The sequence below is a fragment of the Paraphaeosphaeria sporulosa genome, assembly GCF_001642045.1.
Source record: "Paraphaeosphaeria sporulosa strain AP3s5-JAC2a unplaced genomic scaffold CC84scaffold_9, whole genome shotgun sequence".
NCBI lineage: Eukaryota > Fungi > Ascomycota > Dothideomycetes > Pleosporales > Didymosphaeriaceae > Paraphaeosphaeria > Paraphaeosphaeria sporulosa.
This window is the reverse complement of record NW_017253368.1, coordinates 1,133,414-1,152,688: the sequence shown is the minus strand read 5'-3', so window position 1 is coordinate 1,152,688 and position 19,275 is coordinate 1,133,414. Positions and strand designations below refer to the sequence as shown.

General features: G+C 52.4%; 3 protein-coding genes across 3 annotated transcripts; all 3 read right to left on the bottom strand.

Annotated features, from left to right (window-relative positions):
- Positions 1–1,681: 1,681 nt before the first annotated feature.
- On the bottom strand, positions 1,682–3,253 carry CC84DRAFT_1179227 (uncharacterized protein; the record flags this gene model as incomplete). Its single annotated transcript, XM_018180398.1, has 6 exons — positions 1,682–1,779; positions 1,954–1,980; positions 2,157–2,251; positions 2,465–2,694; positions 2,871–2,898; positions 3,030–3,253. The coding sequence occupies 6 exons, from the start codon at positions 3,251–3,253 to the stop codon at positions 1,682–1,684; spliced, it is 702 nt and encodes a 233-aa protein (XP_018032663.1).
- A 10,451-nt stretch (positions 3,254–13,704) lies between these two features.
- CC84DRAFT_1262261 (N-acetylated-alpha-linked acidic dipeptidase-like protein) lies at positions 13,705–16,388 on the bottom strand. Its single transcript, XM_018185139.1, has 3 exons — positions 15,368–16,388; positions 14,674–15,321; positions 13,705–14,625 (listed from the first exon to the last, which is right to left on the bottom strand). Exons 1-3 carry the CDS (start codon positions 16,317–16,319, stop codon positions 13,829–13,831), a joined length of 2,397 nt encoding a protein of 798 aa, XP_018032662.1. The 5' UTR covers positions 16,320–16,388; the 3' UTR covers positions 13,705–13,828.
- A 115-nt stretch (positions 16,389–16,503) lies between these two features.
- CC84DRAFT_1262260 (uncharacterized protein) lies at positions 16,504–18,733 on the bottom strand (the record flags this gene model as incomplete). Its single annotated transcript, XM_018185138.1, has 6 exons — positions 16,504–17,018; positions 17,146–17,331; positions 18,118–18,156; positions 18,205–18,315; positions 18,368–18,514; positions 18,563–18,733. The coding sequence occupies 6 exons, from the start codon at positions 18,731–18,733 to the stop codon at positions 16,830–16,832; spliced, it is 843 nt and encodes a 280-aa protein (XP_018032661.1). The 3' UTR covers positions 16,504–16,829.
- Between the last annotated feature and the right edge of the window lie 542 nt (positions 18,734–19,275).

Sequence of the window (19,275 nt, the reverse complement as noted above, 5' to 3'; positions counted from 1 at the left end):
CTGAAAAAGGCTCGGCGCTAATCTATTCTCTGGGCACATTTGTCCGAGCTCCAAGCAGAGCGTGCTTGGACAGATTTCAAAGGGACATCCTATAGATTAGACTCGTCAACGAGTTGAAGCAACGACCGACAAAGCACGAGTTCTGCGGTACCATGCCTACCCGCCTCGCTCGTCACAAGGTCGTATCATCGAAGCAAGCAATAAGAGAGTGCGACGAGAATTTTAAGTCCGTCAATGAGATACCATTAGACTTGGCTCAATCGTTATACTTAACTATTGTTGCACCCGTGTCTGCCGGATGCACGCTGCCAGGGCCATCCCCCTCAACGTACAAGACGAAGGAATCCAGCTCAAGATCACATAGAAGCATTCATGCAGGCTCAGAATATCTTCAATACCTCAAAGGTAGGATTATCTGCCCATGAACTATTATCCAGCAATTTTCGCCAGTCAGACATTTATCCCTGAAAGATGAGTCAGCATGTGAGGGGCAGCATTGCTCCCTATACAGCTTGTCCACATCCGTGGAAAGGCCGGTTGACACCGTGACCCTCCTTTCCAAACTCCCTGGTATTTATACGCATGCATACTCCGCCCAAAAGAAGTATCGATCGCGTTCTCGGTCGGTGCAGTTGGTCATTGTCGTTACTGCATCCATTTCCGCTTGGGAGACCTGTAGGACCATCAGACATCTTTCACATCGACGTAATGAAATTGGAGGTAAACCCACTGGTATCATCTACCCCTTTCTCTCCGAAGACTGCGAATGTCCTGACGACAAGCAACACTAATCGTCACTGATTCCGCCCCGGGGCATCAACCACAGCGCTAGTCTGCCTAGCAGTGGAGACGGGCATTGTAGGTGCGCTTCTTTGTTCGGCAGCGGTATCGTATGATGGTCCTGGCTGGATGCTCACATTCTCTTTCCCCTCACATATTGGACGCGCTTCGTTTAGATAGGTCGCATAGAACCGATCTGCGATGACGACGTTAGAGATCTGCGATATTCGGGTACTGAAGGCACCTAACTGCCCAAGAGCCCTGGTAACTGCTCCCGACGCCTCGCCGAGTCTCCAAGGCCTAAAAACACAAAATGGTACTCGGCAGGTGGTGAATGCTAGCTCATGGCCGAGTCATTCCCACACCACTGTACTACCACGCTGACGGGTACTACAGTAGGACGGCTACCTCAATAGTGAAGCAATTGTTTCATCACGATATCAAGACGACGTGACAGAAGGGGAAAATTGACCTCTTGAGCATGAGGCTGCGACCGGATGATGAGGGCGATGCTACCTATTCCTTTGCTGTCAGCTTGGAACACCGAAACGAAAACATACAGCGCAAAATGTTCTGCGACGTCAGAGAAATAAATGCAATGACCACGCTAAGGACAAGCGTGCGTCTGATACGGCCAGAGGCCAATTGGGCAATGCATATGGAATGCGCATAGGGCGGGTGGTGGGCGCTGCCTTAAGGGCGCGGTTTTCCCACACCACCGTACTACTACGCATGACGAAAATCGTAGTGAACGGCTGTCTGATAGCTTGATAGGCCCTCTCATCACGGCAAAAATGAAACTGTACATAAGAGAGACGACTGACCTCAAGATCGTGGCGCGGCAATCGGACCATCAAGGACCCCAAGACACTGAGTCGTTATTGCAACGTGTAGGAAAATATCAACGATAGAACCTTGAACGGGACTTGAACCTCAGGTGCGAACTGATGGAGACGAAGCATGTCCGTGTGCTAACAACTGGCTGCTGAAGCTGGGTTTCTGTGACGCGTCAGTCTCTGGCATACGTGTCCTTCACACGAGAGAATAGAATGTGTTCTAGACACTAAGATAAGCCCTGGAATGGCTCTTTGAGGCTTCAATATCCCCAACACCGCTTTGGTTGCAGGTGCTTCATCATGGCGCGGATATTGCGTTGCAGGGGTACCGGCTTACGAGTCGACGGGTTGCACCTGGCTAAGTCTCTAAGATGTGTCAGTATGTGGCTCAGCAGAAATATGCGGGAGAGACAGGAAGATGCTCAGTGCGCTCAGAGGCCCTTCAGGACGGCTCTGTGGGGCTGGTGTAATCCCAAGACGGCATTGTTCGCAGGTGATTCATCCTTACGCGGTTACTTCAGTTGTGGGAGTTTGGCTTACCTGGAAGGTAAAAGAGTGGTAATACAGGGCCGCTTTGCATGTGGTCGGCCGTGAATAGTCCGCAGCGGATATCAAGGCCAGCCATCGAATCGTTCCTATGAGACTTGTGTCACGTCAGCATCTCTTCTTCGAGGATCGCATACTGGAAGTGACACATATTGAAGCGCTTAGAAAGGCTTTGGAGCAGGAGTAGATATGAGGTCGTTCAATGCAGTATTCCCAAGATGGTACATACTTGGTCGCAATTTTCATCGTTCCGGTCGCTGCATCATGGCACGGAGGACAAAAATCAAGGATGAAACACTTACCTATACCAGAAGCACTGGGAGAATGCGAGAGTACTGAGCGAACCTATCGGACTAGAGGAGCAACGTCCGAGATGCTGCGCAAATGGGCGACCGGCTTGACCGCTCACGGCAGCTGCTTCTGTGCTCCGGAGAATACTTCTGCGGGCTGCGATCAAACGCAATGAACTACGCGGTGGTGTGCCATCGCTGGCTGCCATCGGTGCCTTGTGGAGAAGCGACAGGCAGCCATTCTGCTACTCGATAAAGAGATCTGTCGAGAAGAAATGCTAACAAAGATTGGGAGACGAGCGAGGATTGCGGTCGAAAGACTGAAGCCGTCGACTGTGGGCTTGCCAGCAGATCTAAAGCAACGTCTGCCCAAGCTTTAGAAACATGCACGAAGTTTGGGGCACCGGGAGGCACGTACCTGAAGGGGAAGCCTCTCGCTGCAGCGCCTGTGTGAATTTGCGTGGTGTAAGTGTTTGTTCAAGGGAGTCAGGCGTGTTTCCGAGGGAAGGAGGGGTATCGCGCGAGCCAGCCTTGTTTGTCGACACGCTCGCTTGGCATCACCAGGTCGGCCACTCACCGGATTGACCTAGCACGAAGAGCCGCACCAACATGAGGAGCACTGGAGACTATTGTCTGTGAGCTCTGTACGAGTCCGTTCATACTGGGTGTGCAGTTTAAAGGAGATTGCGCATCCTCTGCCGGATCTCTGTAATAACGTACAATGGCGATCACCAGCATAAGCACGGTCACGGATCCTAGATTCGGCCCTGTATATGCAATTAGATCTGCACCATCAAACATGATGGTCTTCCTTGTATTCTTACGGCTCTTCTCCCTTCGTCCTCGTACCGTGACAAATGACCCTGCTCTTCCAGATCCCAAGCCCACAGCAGCTCCCTATCGTAGCCCCGGCACCCTGCTTCTCCCTGACTTCATCCCGCCCCTGGGTCGAGACCAATTCAGCCCTTTTGTGACAGTGATGTGCGTGTGTCCTCGTGTCCTCCTTGTGCGCTGCCGACGGCAGCCCCGCCTTGATCCAGATGTCGTAGGTCTGATCTGGACCGGGTTTGCACAGCGGCAGTAACGAGAACGGTGCGGCTGGCGTATGACGACAATGGCTCTCGTCCGGAATTCAGTGAGGGTGTGGCTTTAAAATTCGGTATCGACACCCAGTCGGGGTGGGGGGAAGGCTGGTGACTCTCGCTACTGACGGTACGCTCGAGGGCGCAGTCTCCCGCCGAAACTTGCGAGTCTCAGTATCTAGCATGTGGCACCTGTGATTTTTTGAGTTGCAAAGTGCCAGAGGGAGGCTAGAGATACGGAGACTTACTTCGAGGTAGAGCGTTCGACGGCGCTGTTTGAGGTGGGGACAGAACAGCCTAGCGAGCGCGACCGCAAGAGCCCACAGGTCAGTCAATCTTGCTGCACAGGAAATTATAGATGCTATGGCTGGATTTATATCGGCTTCTAAACGTTATAGAGCGATATTTTGAAGTTCTTGAGTCGGTTGTGCCGCCGAGGCTGACGACCCGATCCATCCACTCGTTGACACGCTCGGGCTGCTCGCGGCACCTGGGTGCAACAGAGACAAATGCTACTACAGCACAGTGCTATACGGATACAAGCTGCGGGATTCATCGTAAGCAAATAATCAAAACCTTTGCTTACGTGAAATTGGGCCGGTTGCGGTAGTGCTAGATGGTGGGAAGGGCGAGCGCGCAAGGCGCGGGGGCGTGTCTACGATTTCACAACCTCACCAGGTGGACACTTTGAGATACTGCACATGCTTTACAGGCCTTGCACCATCTTTCCCTCCAGTAGAGACACATCCTTCAAGAAAGAGTTCGTCAATTCCCGCGTGCGCTGCCTCTGAGAGGAGCAACATCGCCCGCGCCTGGTGGTGGCGACGTGCAATTGCTTCAAACAATCAATCACAAGGTTCTGCACCAATTTTGATACAAGTTCGAAACGAGCGTCACGCACGAGATCATGGGTAGCAGAGAGGCAAGACAGGAAACACCACAAGAGACAACACAAGAGGCAACACAAAGGGCAAAACACGAGACACCACTATGAAACCAATCACCAACATCTTCCTCAAGTGCTCAGCAGCGCTGAAGCAGCCCAATGAAAAAAAGGTGGTCGCGACGGCCAGAGGTAGTGCAATACTGGCGTCACTATGGTCTCAACTGTAAGCAAGCTCAATGAGAGGAAACCTGAACTCAAAAATTAGGAAAGGGGGTCAGCTGTTACACTGACCTGGGGTGTCTGTAATCAGACTTGGCCCATTACCCCGGCGTGGAGGGAAGAAGGGAGACAGAGGAGCGACCGGGTTTTATACCCCCTCCACCAAGAGCGGAGACCGATAGCTCCGGATCATGTGACTGTCTGGCAGCGACCGTGCGCAGGCGCCCGTTGGTTGGGGAACGGTTATGGAAGGCTGTAGGTGGCTATGTGGCCCGGAGACGCTGTCTGTTGCTGGGGTGAAGGAGATGACAGCGTCGGCATCTCAGTGAACCAGGGACGCGAGTTGAGCGCCAAAATGACACCATGGACTGAGAAGCAGATTGATCTCAGCAGAGAGAGGCCCAGTCACAGATTTGGGTCGTCGGAAATATCTGGACTCGACTCCTTTGTGTACTGCGTGATTGCGTAAATACCCTCGAATCATAGGAACTGGTTGTCAGGCGATAGGCGTCCTCAGTAGTATTGTACTCCATGTCATAAACCCAGTGCCAGAGTAGGCGCAAGTATGTTCTCGTGCCATAAAAATTCAGATTCTCCTTTGGTGAGCAGTACACAAGGCACATCGCGGTGTTTAGGTGGGACCTCATGTCCAGAACGCAAATAATGGTTCTTTACTGGAAGCGATTGAATTCTTCGTGTTTCTGTAGGTCATTTGCGCATGTTCAGAGGTGAACGAATTGCCCAAGTTTGATTGATGTGTGAAAGGATGAGTTGTCACCGAGGAAGTCCGAGAGGATTTTCTACGCTACAATCTCTACATCGTTCAACTAGCCACGACTGCAAGATCCGGAAGAACCCCATGCCATTTCATGCTTCAATTATAATGTAGCTATTCTGGTCTGCAGATTACGCGACGCGCTCTCATCGCTGGTGTGATTATGGCGGCCGTGAACTTCCATCCTGCTCAACTTGTAATGCGGGGAACGTGCCATTTATCCATATGTGCGCTCTGATCCCCTCATAAGGCTGAGAAATTGCTCACAGTCAGCAGTAGTAGCAGTCCCAGAGATACTGGACATAGGGCTCCTACATTCTAGCGGGACCAGAAATCAACAGATCTTCGGAACAAAGCTTCTCTCTGCGCTGCTGGGAAAGACAAAGCGCCCGAGAGTTCACCGATGGTGCCCATTTGCGTATGCCTTGTAATCTGCTGTAAACAATCTCCAGCTTCTCAGCGAGAGCAAGCCGGAGCTCCGAAATCGTAGAGGTCTTCCTATACGCTGCGATTCGAGGGGGGAGGCACGCGAGGCCAGGCGCACAAATTGGGGTGGCGAAGGACGACCGAGGGGCGATTGCTGTAATGAAGCGTCAACGGCCGCGGCTTCTGTTTATTTCCTGTATGGCCAGCTTCGAGAGCAATTATTGAGTGAAATAGTTATCTGAGATCATGATTTTTTGGTGATGCGTATGGTGTACCTTCCAAGTTGGAGGTGCGGCCCGCTTGAGAGGGCGATCGCAGACTGGATGCCCATGTTTGTCGGAAAATGGCTGCCATAGCCGGGAAACAGCGGAGAAGTGAAGGAAAATAAATGGTCGCTCGGCCTGAGAAGAGGCTAGATGCATGTGTGTGATTGAATCCCGAGGATATTCTGTATACGACAAGAGAAGGAATGTACCAGAGGTCATTAGAATACGTATTCAATGTGACCCCTTACTGTAACCTACGCTCCAAAGGCTACGTATCCCAATGGTGTTCACTGATTGACGTTGCGACATGTGTAGAACGACTATTGATATTCTTTATGTTTTGTTTGGTCTATCGCCGCAATCCCTTCTGCCATGGTGAGCTTGATCTTATTTCTGTCTTTATACAACAACAAGAAGAAGTACATGGATTCTTTGGGATTGTATCTAATGTCTCGACATGGCAATGTAAGTCTTGGAAACAATAGAACATAGTCTTGTACTGAAATTACATTTATCGTCAGTGATCCAGTGACTTAGCAGTTCCTACACTCGAAGACTTCCACAAAGCTCTCCTAACGACTATTCCTTCTTCGTGTGTTCTCAATTACGGCAGCTCAATCAAGATCATCTCCCAAGTGTTTACACCTTTATAAGCAAGCTCTAGACATCATCCTAGCCTCTGAATATCTCCCTTTGGCGATAGCACTTGAAACGGACGTGAAATGGATTCAATGCTGTTCCGTGTCTAAAGACCATGATGGATGCAATAGCTACAGCTTCTAAGCAAGCGATTTATTGCCACATCAATGTGGGGATGCTGATATCGACACTGACCTCGCGGAACTAGACTGTGAGATCCTGGAATACATCACGAGACAGCTTTTTACATGGACTCCTGCGCACTTAGTTCTTAGATCCAGAGATTGAGAAGATGTGTTGCTTGTTTTGGGCCAAATTGAAAGCGGGGCCACTCGTCGCGTTCCAGCACAGTGATTCACTTCTGCCTCCGCACTGTTGCCCTTTTGGTTTACTGACGCCAGCTCACTTGCCCTCGCTCTACACTTCCCTCTCCAAACATTCCCCAAATTCTGCGTCTCGCGATACTCTCCGCTTCGCACTCCTCTGCAATTGCGCTTTCGTTGACTCCCACATGCCCCTGTTATGGATCCGCTGTTCTCTTCCTTCTTGAGCTCTTCGAAGTGCCTTTATTAGTCGACGCGGTCGTGTCTCTCGATGCTGCCCGGTAAGTCTTCCCTCTGCAAGCATCCAACTCACGGTGGTATGATGAGAGCCTGGCCCAGACAACTAAGTCGGCACCCCGGATTTGGGACGCTCAAAACCTCCCTCACATTCAAGGTCATCTTAAAACGATATGCGTGTACACTGCTGACATCTGCCAACTTAGTAGATTGCTCGCCGGCCTGTTCACCAGCGCAAGGTCAGCGTACGCAACTGGTGTGCGATTTCTGGGCTTCTTTTGCAACATGCTCTATCACCTGCGATAGCGGTTGTACCTCAGCGTGTCGGCTTTGTTTTCCCAATAATCAAGCCCGGTACGTCGCACTGGTCCGGAACCATTTGAACACTTGCTATGATGCATAACAATGGGCGGGTGAATGAGCCTGGGGTTGCCCCCGGGCGTAATCTTGAAGCCTCAGTGGCTGATCATGACCACCGCTCTAACAAGATACTATTCTGACAAAGCAGAAAGACAATTCGATCTGATTGCAGGACCTAAGCTGTGGCTTCGACTAAACAGGGAACAGATACACCTCGTGGTTGATGGTATCTAGAAGTGGGATCTCCTCTAGAGGAGTTGGGAGCTTCTCGAGCCTCCAATTGATGCCTTCATACAATGACAAAGCTTCTAAAGTGGAACATACGATGTGAGTACAATTATCTCTCCCTCCTTCGTGAATGATGACATCCCTACTACCATTGATACCCTGCAGAAAGCCCAGTGAGGTCCCCCGAGATTACAATCAGAGAGCTACTAACGCTCGCACTGAACTTCACTTTGTAATTCTACCACGATAGCATGAGCTGACGAAAGATACAAGGATTCAATTTTTCGGTCATGGCTTGCAATGCATGCGCCACTTTCCGATTTGTGGAAGTTACGATGGTACCACAGGTGACGATATTGGTCTGGGCGACGAGAGTCCTCGGTACGTGAGCTGATCTTTTCTTTTCTCGGCCATGATGATTCGATTTTCATATCGAGGATAACTACCCTTTGGAAGAGCCATGCCTCTGGGCATTGCTTTTAGGTAATGAACGAGCTCTTCTGAAGGCACTCCACAACTGCCGAACTACCCTATGGTCGGTCATGGGTAGCTCACTGACCATACTCACAGACTGTCAAGCTCCAAGCTACGTTCCTTCAAAGCGACGGCAAGGTACGTATCATCTCCACTTTCGCCTTCCGCAGATGACGAAAAACTTTCCTAGGCTGGAAAGAGCAGATCGAGAGAGCCGTTGTCCAGCACACTGGCCTTCTTTGACAAGTCCCATAAATATACACTTGATATGCATAAACTCACACTTCTCTGACACACCACTGCCTCCGTTCCTTCACACGATCAACAAGACAGAGGACCTCACTGACTTCATTGACAGGAACTCACACGAAGCAACTCAATAGGCAACCAGATCATCAGGTACCTGAGTTGAGCCACGTAGGAAGGCTTACACGTAGGATTTGTACATTCATGGTACGCTCAAAGAAGATGCAACGTCGAACGTCCCAATTACTCTCTCCTTTCGACTCAATAGCTTACCAATTTCTTTGTGTTGTGTCCGACTCAAACCTGGAAGCCGTGCACTGATATGTGCGGCACATTTTACGCAGCTCAAAAACTATCATCATCATATTTTCTTCCCAACGGACAGAAGTGGAGAGAAAGTTACGTCTTCGCAATCATGATGGAACAGCATCAGGCACTCGACTGACGTCTTATGCTAAGATAGCTAGCCCTTATTTATCGCGCGGATGTTGAAACTCGCTAGCTCCGCCCTACCGCACACCGGGTCAGACTTGTGAACATGCCTTGGCCGAAATCGAACGCGATTTTCGCCAAAACGAAATAGATCCGCAATTTGAGCGTTTCGAACAAGACCGATGAAGATAAATAGGGTAGGAGGGAAGAATAACGAGAGACTAACGATGTCAGGGTGAATGACTATGAACCAAAGCATGTAGCCATCTTGCAGACAGCATGTACATATTATGAGCCCTCTGCAGAGCGAATGAGAATTCCCCAATTCGCGGTAAAGAACATTGAAGGTGGCTCTGTGCCTTGCTGGTAAATTCTTATAAGAGTCTGTAATCGATGTTTGGGAGACATAATGGGAATAGATTACAATTGGACCGGGATGTTGGTGTTCAGGATTGGTAAAAGCTTGGCAAAGACGTGATGATTAATGGCAGCTGTACTCGAGAACTTGATGAAGTAACAGGGGCACAGGATTGAATCCGCGTTTTGCAATGACGATCATGACGCCAGGGCCGGGGGTACCAATCATAACCAGTAACATGACCTCCTCCACATCATCACGTCGCAAGGCGCCTTTCCTTCACTGGACCCCTGGCCCGTCTATTGATGGGTGCAGCCAACGCTCAGAGTGGTCAGGGGTCTGGGGTTTTGCATTTGAAGTCATTGTGGCAGCGGCCGACGCCGCATGGCCATTTCAGAGCCTACATACAGAATCTCGTTGACGCTGATGAGGAAATGATTTCACGCTGGCTTAAGGAATGAGCTAATTCCTATGTAGGAAGATGATTAGGTACGGCCCGAACTAGGCTAAGGAGCCGGCGAATTTGCAGCGCGATGAGCAGAGTATGATTCCCTCCAACTCGCTCCAAGGGATCATCGGGATGTTACTGAAGGTGTGGGATATGGAGAAAAAAAAACGTCATGGCTCTAGTTGATCGACTTCATAACAGCACATTGAACTGAAGCACATGTGATGTCAATGAAAGCAGTTGTTGAATCTACAAGCCCAAAAGGTCTTTGTCTACGTGATCCAAAATCCTCTTGCCAATCAACGATCCTGCTACCTCCCTCATTCCCATCGACCCTCACCCACGTCCAGTTCTTGATCTCTCTCCCTCTCCTTCTTCTTCTACTCCAACCATTTGACCAGAATACAGATCGAATGTGATAACGGTTTGCGTGCACAGCCACCTAGAGAGTTTGGTAGCTCATTGTATTTGGACAAACAGTAGTCGGGCAAACGTGAGCGGCGTAGTCGAGTAAAGAAGCCTTTCCGGCTTCCTTGGCCTTCTGGACCTTCTTTTCGTAGCTGTATGGGTCAGCATTGAAGAGGATTTATGAGATGAACTTCCCTTACAGAATTGTGTAAACGAAGAGCTCTTGAGCATTCTGGGTTTAAAGTTCGTAAAATCTGATCCGAGTCTGAGTTTCTGCAAGCTCTTTTAAGGCCTTTGTGTAGGCTTCGAGATCGCGGACGCACTTCTCCACCCATGCCTCCACCCTGCCTTCGTTGCGACCCTCGAGCTTGTCATCTAGTCTGCTAACGCGCTCTCTAGGACCTGCAGGCCGGAGAAATACAGAAGAAGAGAGAGACAGGTAGTCTTCTCGAGAGCCTTGACGGCATTCTTGAAGCTTCCAGCCTTGAGGGCGGAAGTTTAGGTGACGCGACACCGGATGCTGCGCAAGAGCTTCCGTTGCTCTCCGGCTGGGGTAACGAGTATAGTGAAATTAGTGGACATGTAGTCTTTTTGAGTAGAGAAAAGCTGAGATTGTTGCAACTGAAGCCGAAGAGAGGTCTGAAAGAATAAGCAAATAGTGGATGCTTGGAGTCCTGCCTACTTCACTGCGGATTGCTTCGTCGCACATCACGTGCTCCTGCCTTCCGAAATGACCTGCCCCTCACGCCGCGTCCACACAAACACAACAAATGTCCCGCACCTTCGTATCCGACTGTCAGAGATCATCTAACCCCTTTCTTTCGCCCGACGCTTCAGATGTCGCAGTCTTACTCGTAGGATCTTGCGCAGCACCTTGTGCTTGCATTCACATCTTTGCACTCGCGGTATCTATGTTCCACTCGATCGCTCCGTTACTGACAGCTGCAGCAAGTACAACTCGTCGCGCCCGCCTCTGTCGAGATCGATCAGGACTTGCTTGCCTCTCCCTCTCAAACGCACGCGTGATCGAGCAAGAGACCCGTCCCTACGACGGCGCCAGTCTCGCATCGTCGCAATCCCGTGAAGGCCCCGCACCGAACTTGTGGCGTCACAAAATCCCTTCAAACACCTTTGCAGGCAGCTACCCATCCTGCGAAGGCAAGAAACAGGGGAAAGAGCAATCATGCCACTGGCGATTCAATTGCACTTCGGGGCATCGCTGTGGTCTCGACGCATTCACCAGATAAGTACTATGACAAAGGCCAATGTCTATAGTGCGAGCTTTCGAACGGACATACACCCACAACTACAGAAGAAAACTGCACTTTCCCGGCCGACCACGTACCCAGAGTCGTGTGGGAGGCAGTAGCATGGGAGATCAAGAGCATCGACACCAGGTGTGGTCTCCCTGTTGAGCGTGCGGGAGCCGTCAACCCCGGCCTTCAGTTGATCTGGCACACTCTGGCTGCTGTGGCAACTCACACCGGGTAGACCTTCAATATGCTATTCGTGAGTGAGTTTCCATACATTTCACTGATATATAACGACCATTGACAGGCACGAAGCGTCTCTCCCGCGCTGCTGAGGATCGCCACACACAATACCCTCCATCTGAGTCGGCCCACCAAGCTCCCTAATAGATTGGTGGGTTACCGGACAAGGGGAGATCAAAGGGCTTGGAAGCCAGGTGTAGCTTCGGGACACCTTGGTTCTGATGCTCTGTGGACGAGGAGTCAAAGAGAAGCTGATACTATCTCCCCAATGTAGATGATATCTCTATACCTACAGCTAGCCTAGCTATGGCTATGGTTAGCGGAGTGCCTCGTCCATACAATCTATTCAACGATCATTGGCGTGCGACACTCGGCGACCGCCGAGGATCAACTCTGACCTCAAAAGAACCCCGTTTGCCATGGAGACACCGTTGTATATCGGGTCTTGCCAACCACGCACTTCTATAGCTGGTGGGAGTAGGCAGCGAGGGGGAGAGTAATCAAAAGCGCACTACACTTGCAACACAATGCAGCCGAGGAAAGGAGTGTTGATCCATTGACATCACCCTGGTACTACGATGGCTGTGCTGTTGTAGCGCAGAGCCTTATCGGACGCTCGAGATTCAGGTCAGTGTCTCAGCGTAAGAGAGCGGCTCAGACATCTTCATAGCGGCTGACGATCATTGGTGAGCATGTCCTTGTGGAGGCGGCTGAGGATGGTCACGATCAATCCCCCTGGAAACTTGTCTGCTATGCTTTGCTATAGCTGGTGGGAGTCAGGCACCTAGGGTAGAGAAACACAACGCGCTATACTACGCACCGGGAATCAGCTGTAACTTGAGGTGAGAGGCAGTATCTCCATTGCGGCATGGCCATTATGGCTCGCAGACTAAGGTTCGTGTCTGTGGGTAAGATGGGTGTCCAGACATTTCTATTGCATGTCAACACCCCATGGTATTTAATACAATTGGCGTTCTTCTGATCCTCATCCGCTGGGTGATAGTACGTGTTAGATTATGTGAACATCAAGTCTGTTTCCCGTTTCCCATCACCAAAGTATGGCAATTTTATTCATCTAGAAATGCTTCGCTATACACTAGCGGTGGAGCGCGGTTTACGGCTCCATCCGACCAAAATGCAATCTTAATCACGCGGTTTCCACCTCAGCAGCCAATCGCTCACAGTGACGTCTGCAGAAAAAATTGACTAGATGCCCGATCAGTGTCGTCCAATGACCATATATCCATGAATCCTGACACGCTCCAATTCCATCACGTCGGATTCGTGGCAGACATCTACGGGGACTAAAAGTTGGAAACACCTGTTCGCTCAAGGATCAACGTGGAATGCCCTTCCAAACTTCTTTGTGTGCTATGCTGGTATCCGGGTACCATGTGCCCTAACCAGGAAAATGTGACCAGGGGGCAGAGGCTGGTTCAGGAGGGATTGGTCCAAAAGCATGAGACCTTCTCTCTTAAGACGAGAGCGGTGTGTCTTTTTCCCTTTCCCACCTTGTTATCTTCCTTCGGTCACATGGTCCTACCCGCATATCAACCCTGGAATCGTTGACCCCACGTGATGAATATGACGGGAGCCCTAGGTTTAACTCAAAACCACCGGACTCAGTCCTGGCAGTGCTGAATCCCGTTCACAAAAGCTAATGTCACACAAGTTGAGCGCGAATCATACAACTTCCAGCCCCGATCGGTGATGCTCAGAAGCCTATCCAGTCGACTCTCGAAGCGGTGCATCAACCGATTCCCTGTGTAGCATCCATCAGACCGTTTAGCCGTGGGGAGCTACTGATCTGTTAATTCATATCGCATAGTTGAACCGTGGCCGTATGACATGAAGTATGGCACGTCATGTGTCCCTCACATGATGAACTGTAGGCACACCTTCCTTGGTTCAACCGTTATTCCTCCAGCACCCCAATGACCAATGCTTCAAAAATCACCTGTTCTAAAATGTCAATGACAATAAACCCTAATTCAAACGAATGTACGTGTAGTCTGGGTATCTCGCTGGCTCGCTCGCTCGCTTTCATATATACAAACAATTTCTTCCACACACGTTCTACTCCGCCTCCAACCAGTCGCTCGCCCCGTCGACTATCTCCGTTGCAATGATAGTCCATTTGAACGCGGCGGCTTCATCTTTTTCGTCAATCGCCTCGACGATGCCGGGGAACGTTGCACCCGCATATCCGGTCCACTTGCCGGGTGCAAAGACGACATGCTTAAACCAACTCCTGCCATCCAAGCCCTCTTTGTACAAAAACTGCCTCTCCAGCAACTTGTATTTCGTATTAACCTTGCGAATAGCGTAGTACAGCTGCAGCTTCTCCCAAAACTTCCACCATGGTATGTCATCGTCGATGAGCCGCTGTGCAAGCGCGTCAGCCGTGCCGTCGTGGATGGTAGCGGCGAACTGGAAGCGTTCGACCGCGGCGTCGAGACCCGCGAAGATCTCGTCGGGCTTGTGCGGCGGAAATGAGGCGGTGCGGGCCTTGTCTTTGACGCTGTCTACGTAGCGGCGAAGCCCGGCTCCGTAGCGCGTGGCGTTGAGTTGGAGGACAGGTGTCTCAATGATCTTTGCAGCGACGAGGGCCCAGACCTTGGCGATTGTTTCGTGGTACTGGAAAGATGGGTCGCCATATTTCTCCATCCAGGCGAAGGAGTCGTAGTTCGAGTGGTAGTGGTAGACAGCTGAGCCGGGGGCGGCACCGAAGCCCATGTCGATGGAGGGGATGCCGGCGAAGTCTTGGAAGGCGGTGAAATCGCTGCCAGAGCCCATGGTGGAGATGCGCTTGTCCCAGACATCGCCTACGGTTTGACCGGGAATGGTTTGGTTGGGCGACTGGATGAGTTTGACTGTACACAGTTAGGTCTGAGAACAGTAGAGAAGGTCACTGTGCTTACCCGTATCGATGACAACCTTCTCCAGGAGCGGGGCTGCCGAAAGCTTGAAGTCTGGGCCTTGAGTACCGACATCCACATTCAGGTATGCGACGGTTGAAGCGGACAGCCAAGGCAAGTAATCCTCGACCCACTCAGTCGAACCAACAAGCCCATACTCCTCGCCGTCCCAGCTCGCGAAGACGATGGTACGCATGGGCTTCCAGCCGGCGCGCACAGCAATACCGAAGCTTCTAATGACCTCGTTGAAAGCCGCAGATCCGCTGTTTGGGTCACCGGCGCCACCCGCAATCCACGCATCCCGGTGATTCCCCAAAACAACAACTTCATCAGGAATGCTACCGTTGATGATACCGATCACGTTCCACAGCGGGGTCGTGACGTATTCTTGTTCGTTGACGAGGTTGACGGCGAGGTGATCTGGGGATGGTCCAATGTTGTACTCGACGCCCAGATATCCAAGCCCGCCGTCTTTCCAGTTGATAGACGAGGCTTTCGGTCCGTGGCCGTTCAACGCCTTGAGCAGCGGCAGCGCATCCTGGTAGGAGATGGGAATGGAAGGAATCGAGGGGATCGCATGCGAGGTGTCCTGCCGGGGAGCACCAGGCTTGGAGGGGTAGCCCGGGGTGGTCGGGTCGCCTGGTGCGAAACCTAAGAGCATGAGCAAGCCGTACGGCGGTGAGGTGGACACACTTACTCAAGAACTGGCAACTTCCTCGCTGGACGCTGCTCGGCTGGCGCGCCGGGCCATCAGGGTACGCAGCGTATCCGTTCTCCACGGTAACTTCGCCATCGTCGCCAGGATCGGTGTAGATAATGGCACCGAGCATGCCGAGTTCCTGTGCCCGCTTGACCTTGAGTCCGCGGAACACACCGCCGTACTTGACCAGTGCGATCTTGCCCTCGAGGGTGACATTGGCAGCCTGGAGATCCTCGAAGTCCTTGAAGGTGCCGTAGTTGACGTAGACGTAGCCGGCCGTCACGTTGCCCGAAGCGCTGTATCCATGGAACGTCGGGACGCGGTCCTTGAGCCCACTGGTAGCATCCTCGTCGAGCACGTCTTCCTCCAAGCTCGCCTCGTACGTGATCTTCCACATGCTCTCGCCCTCAATCCCGACAGCATCCTCCCTGTGGTCGCCTTTCTTCTCCAAAAGCGCCAGACGGTGGTCCTTGGGGTAATTGAGGTACACATCGTAGTCGACAATCAGCGAGCTCACGCCGAACTCCTCCCACTTGTCCTTGGTCCAGATGGCCTGGCTCAGGTTCTTGCCGGCCAGATGCGGGCCGCTGGTGTAGTATCGGCTGTATTCCCTGGCCTTCTCGCTGTCAGGCGTTTCCGTCAAGATGTCGACCAGCGCATCGTAGTCCAATCCCCTCGAGTACGGCCATCCTGCGGGCAGCTTGCCAGGCAGGACGCGCGATATGCCGACTGCAGTGTCCCCGTCGTCGTCGGCGAGCGGCAGGAAGTTGAGGATGAGCACAGCGGCGATGAGCCCCGTGAACAGCGAGATGGAGAGGAAGAGCGTGCAGATGTGGCGCAGGCGGTGGTGCGGGTAGCGGTCGCGGTGGGGGCGCGTCTGCACGACGGCAAGGAGGGGCGTGCGTTCGTCGCTCATGGTGGCCTTTTCGGTGTCTGCATGTGCAGACATGGGCGCTGTACAGAGCGGAGGAAGGCGCTGCCACGCCACGAGGCTGCGAGCCTGGGAGCTTGGGCGGGGGCGTCCAAGCTGCTCTTCGCGCCATCATTGGGGCCGAAACGTCATCGCTGCGATTAGTCAGGGATCGATGTTCCGTTCCGTCCCAGCTTCCAACGTCACCCCGTCCTCGTTTCCTCTTCGACACTGCGCGCACCGCACTTGTGCGCCATGGAGCAGACGTACGAGATGATTTCTGTTGCTAAGCAAGAGACGCCAGACTCTAGATCCAAGCACACGTGCCCTTCCGCCGCGGTGTCTATCCTACCACGATGCCGAAACGAATGTCCATGGACTCCTTGATGCGCGCCGCTGCAGTCGTTAGCATTGAAGAACATGCAACCGACCAAGTCAACTACCAGTTGCCGGTTTGCTGGTCTCACTTGGTGGATCGAAGCACGTTCGGCGTGTCTTCTCTCATTGCCACACCGTTCTATGCGTCCGGAGTTCCTCTTCACTTACGGCCTATGATCTTGCGGCGAGGCGACGGAGAAGCCGGTTCAGCCTCGCCAGCGCCCTCCTCTGCTCTCGCCGAGCACGATGCCGCTCTGCTCTCCTGGCCATCACCTCCTGCAGGAGGACTCGGAGGCCCTCCCGACGGGAGGACCACCATTGACCCTCTGCAGGGCGAGGCGAACCCTCTTCCCGCAACAACTATACGAAGTCAGCAAGTCCATCCATTCGCTGCAATTATCCATCTTATAGGTCTTCCTCATCCTGGCTTGTGCATATTATGTCCAGTGATGCAGGTGCTGTGGCCCTGTATGCCTCCGTGACTTACGCGCTCGCTGTATAGGTACCACGACGGCCGTCCCTGCTCGTCTGGAAACTCGCTCTGCCACGCTGTGTGGGCCTCTCTCAGCATGCGGGCTCGCGCATCCCGAATGCTGATGCCTACGGGGTCGAAGCGCGCGTGATCCCCGTTCCGGCGGATGTGCTCCGCGAGCAGATTGTTCAGCGAGTGCCACTGCGTCGCATCAGTTCCCCATGCATTGTATTTCGCACATTTTTCGACGCTTACGTTGCGGATGGCCTCGTTAGGTCCAAGTTGCTGTTGGCACCCCAGGGCTCGACGAAGATGGGATCAGGCCGGGGCATGACCGCTACGGGGCTGTTGCTGTTGCTACTTGACATGACTGACGACAAGTTAGCTGAGAGAATATCCTGGAAATTGCGAGACTCGCAAAAGGACAGCCTTTGAGGCTGGTAAGGCTCTACTCACTGCTGATATCGAGTGTGCGAGGGTGGAACGGGAAAGTACGCTAAACACCAGGGAAAATTGCTGTCAACAGGCCTGTCTGCGGCCTGCTGCGCGAGGTACGCCATGCCAGTGAGCCGGCTTCGCGATTACTCTTGTACTGCACTGCCTTTTCAGAGTCCATGTGATACTGCACGAAGCTCTGCTCTTTCCAGGCCATTTCCAGGTTTTACAATTCCTTTTTCCATACATTCTCCATTCCAGCTTCCAATTCGCACGTTTCGGTCTTTCCAAGCTTCTTTCCTGTCCACACATGTTGTATTGCTTCACTCTCTCTCAGATTCACAGTCACGTTCAAGAGTAAGGTATATATGAGAGACTTTTTGAATTAAGAGGGAAAAAAGACAAGGCACGAAACCCAAACGCCAAACGCCTTGGGGAGGTATCATGGCGCCGCAGGGCAGCAGAGCGGACGTGGTGCCCGAAGGCGGATTACGACTCAATTAGCAAGTTCTTTTGCCAGAGCTCGTCGAAGGGCAACTGCGGAGTACTTACGCCTGTCGGCCGGCGGCGAGAGTGCTCACCAATCCTGGGCTACATGCTTGTCAACTTATGTATCCACCGCTTCATGGGGGTACTTACGACCCAAGTCCCAACGCGATGGGCGCGAGGAAGGGGCGCGGGCCGAAGGAGAGGAGTACGGGGGCGAAGGTAGCCCAGCTTCCGCCCGGGCACGAGCGGCGGCGCGGCAAGCTTGCTATGTAGTGATCAGCAGGGTACGTGTGGTAGCAAAGACGTAACTCACGCGAAGGTCCTCCTCGTCCGCATGGACGATCGCGAGGGCCTCACCAATTAGCTCCGCGATGCGGTCGCTGATCCAATGAAACATGAGGCTGTCCCGGGAGCCACCCCTTGCCACCTCGTGGTCGCGGTGCGCGAGAAGTGTCCTGGCCTGATATCTGTGAGTACACTGAGTTTCTACAAGATAAGCTACGCTTACGGTCGCAAGGCGACGTAGTACTGGGTCTTGCACGGTCTCGGCGCGCCGAGCCTGTTGCTCGTCGTCCTGCCGGGCGATCTCACGGATGAGCTCAGCGGTGCTGCGGGTGGTGGTGGTGGTGGCTGCGGGCTCGGCAGAGGCGCCGGAGGCGTTGGGCGTAGTCGACGACATGTTGATGTCTGTTAAATCTGGTTAGCACATCGAATCTCTCAGAACGCTCTGCGAACTGTAGCAACTACAAAGGAGCTGTTGTTATGCCTGAAAAGGGCCATACTCATGCCGTCAGGTGGTGTCTATGGAGAGGGAAAGGTCGCTAGCGCGCTCGCGGGACATCCAACAACAAGGCTGCTTGCATTCACTCCACGGCTACGCGGCCACGACCCTGCGTCTCGTGGCTGTTCACTTCCACAGTATTCTACTGGCATTTTTCGGAAGTATTGGAATAGCAGCTCGCTGACGGCCCCAGATGATAGCTTCTTTGCGAACATGAGGTTCACGCTTACTGCATTGCTTCACAGTCTCTAATTCAGCATTACGTGGAAGAGCAAGGCCAATTGGATCAAAGTTTTGTATTTGAACAAAAAAAAAAACTACCGTGGGACAAACCGAAAACACGGATCAGAGTCGCCAGACACGGAGGTCTGGTAAACGCAAGACATCGAAAGAGTCGGGTTCAGGACTGGATCTTTGTTAACCTATGATCTGCTACTTCT

Bases quoted from the DNA above. Each gene is read 5' to 3' on its own strand.
- CC84DRAFT_1262261 (XM_018185139.1), bottom strand. From the start codon at position 16,319: ATGTCTGCACATGCAGACACCGAAAAGGCCACCATGAGCGACGAACGC. The intron at 15,322-15,367 runs GTAAGTGTGTCC...TCATGCTCTTAG, and splicing joins AGGAAGTTGCCAGTTCTTGA to GTTTCGCACCAGGCGACCCG. The intron at 14,626-14,673 runs GTAAGCACAGTG...AACTGTGTACAG, and splicing joins GAAGGTTGTCATCGATACGG to TCAAACTCATCCAGTCGCCC.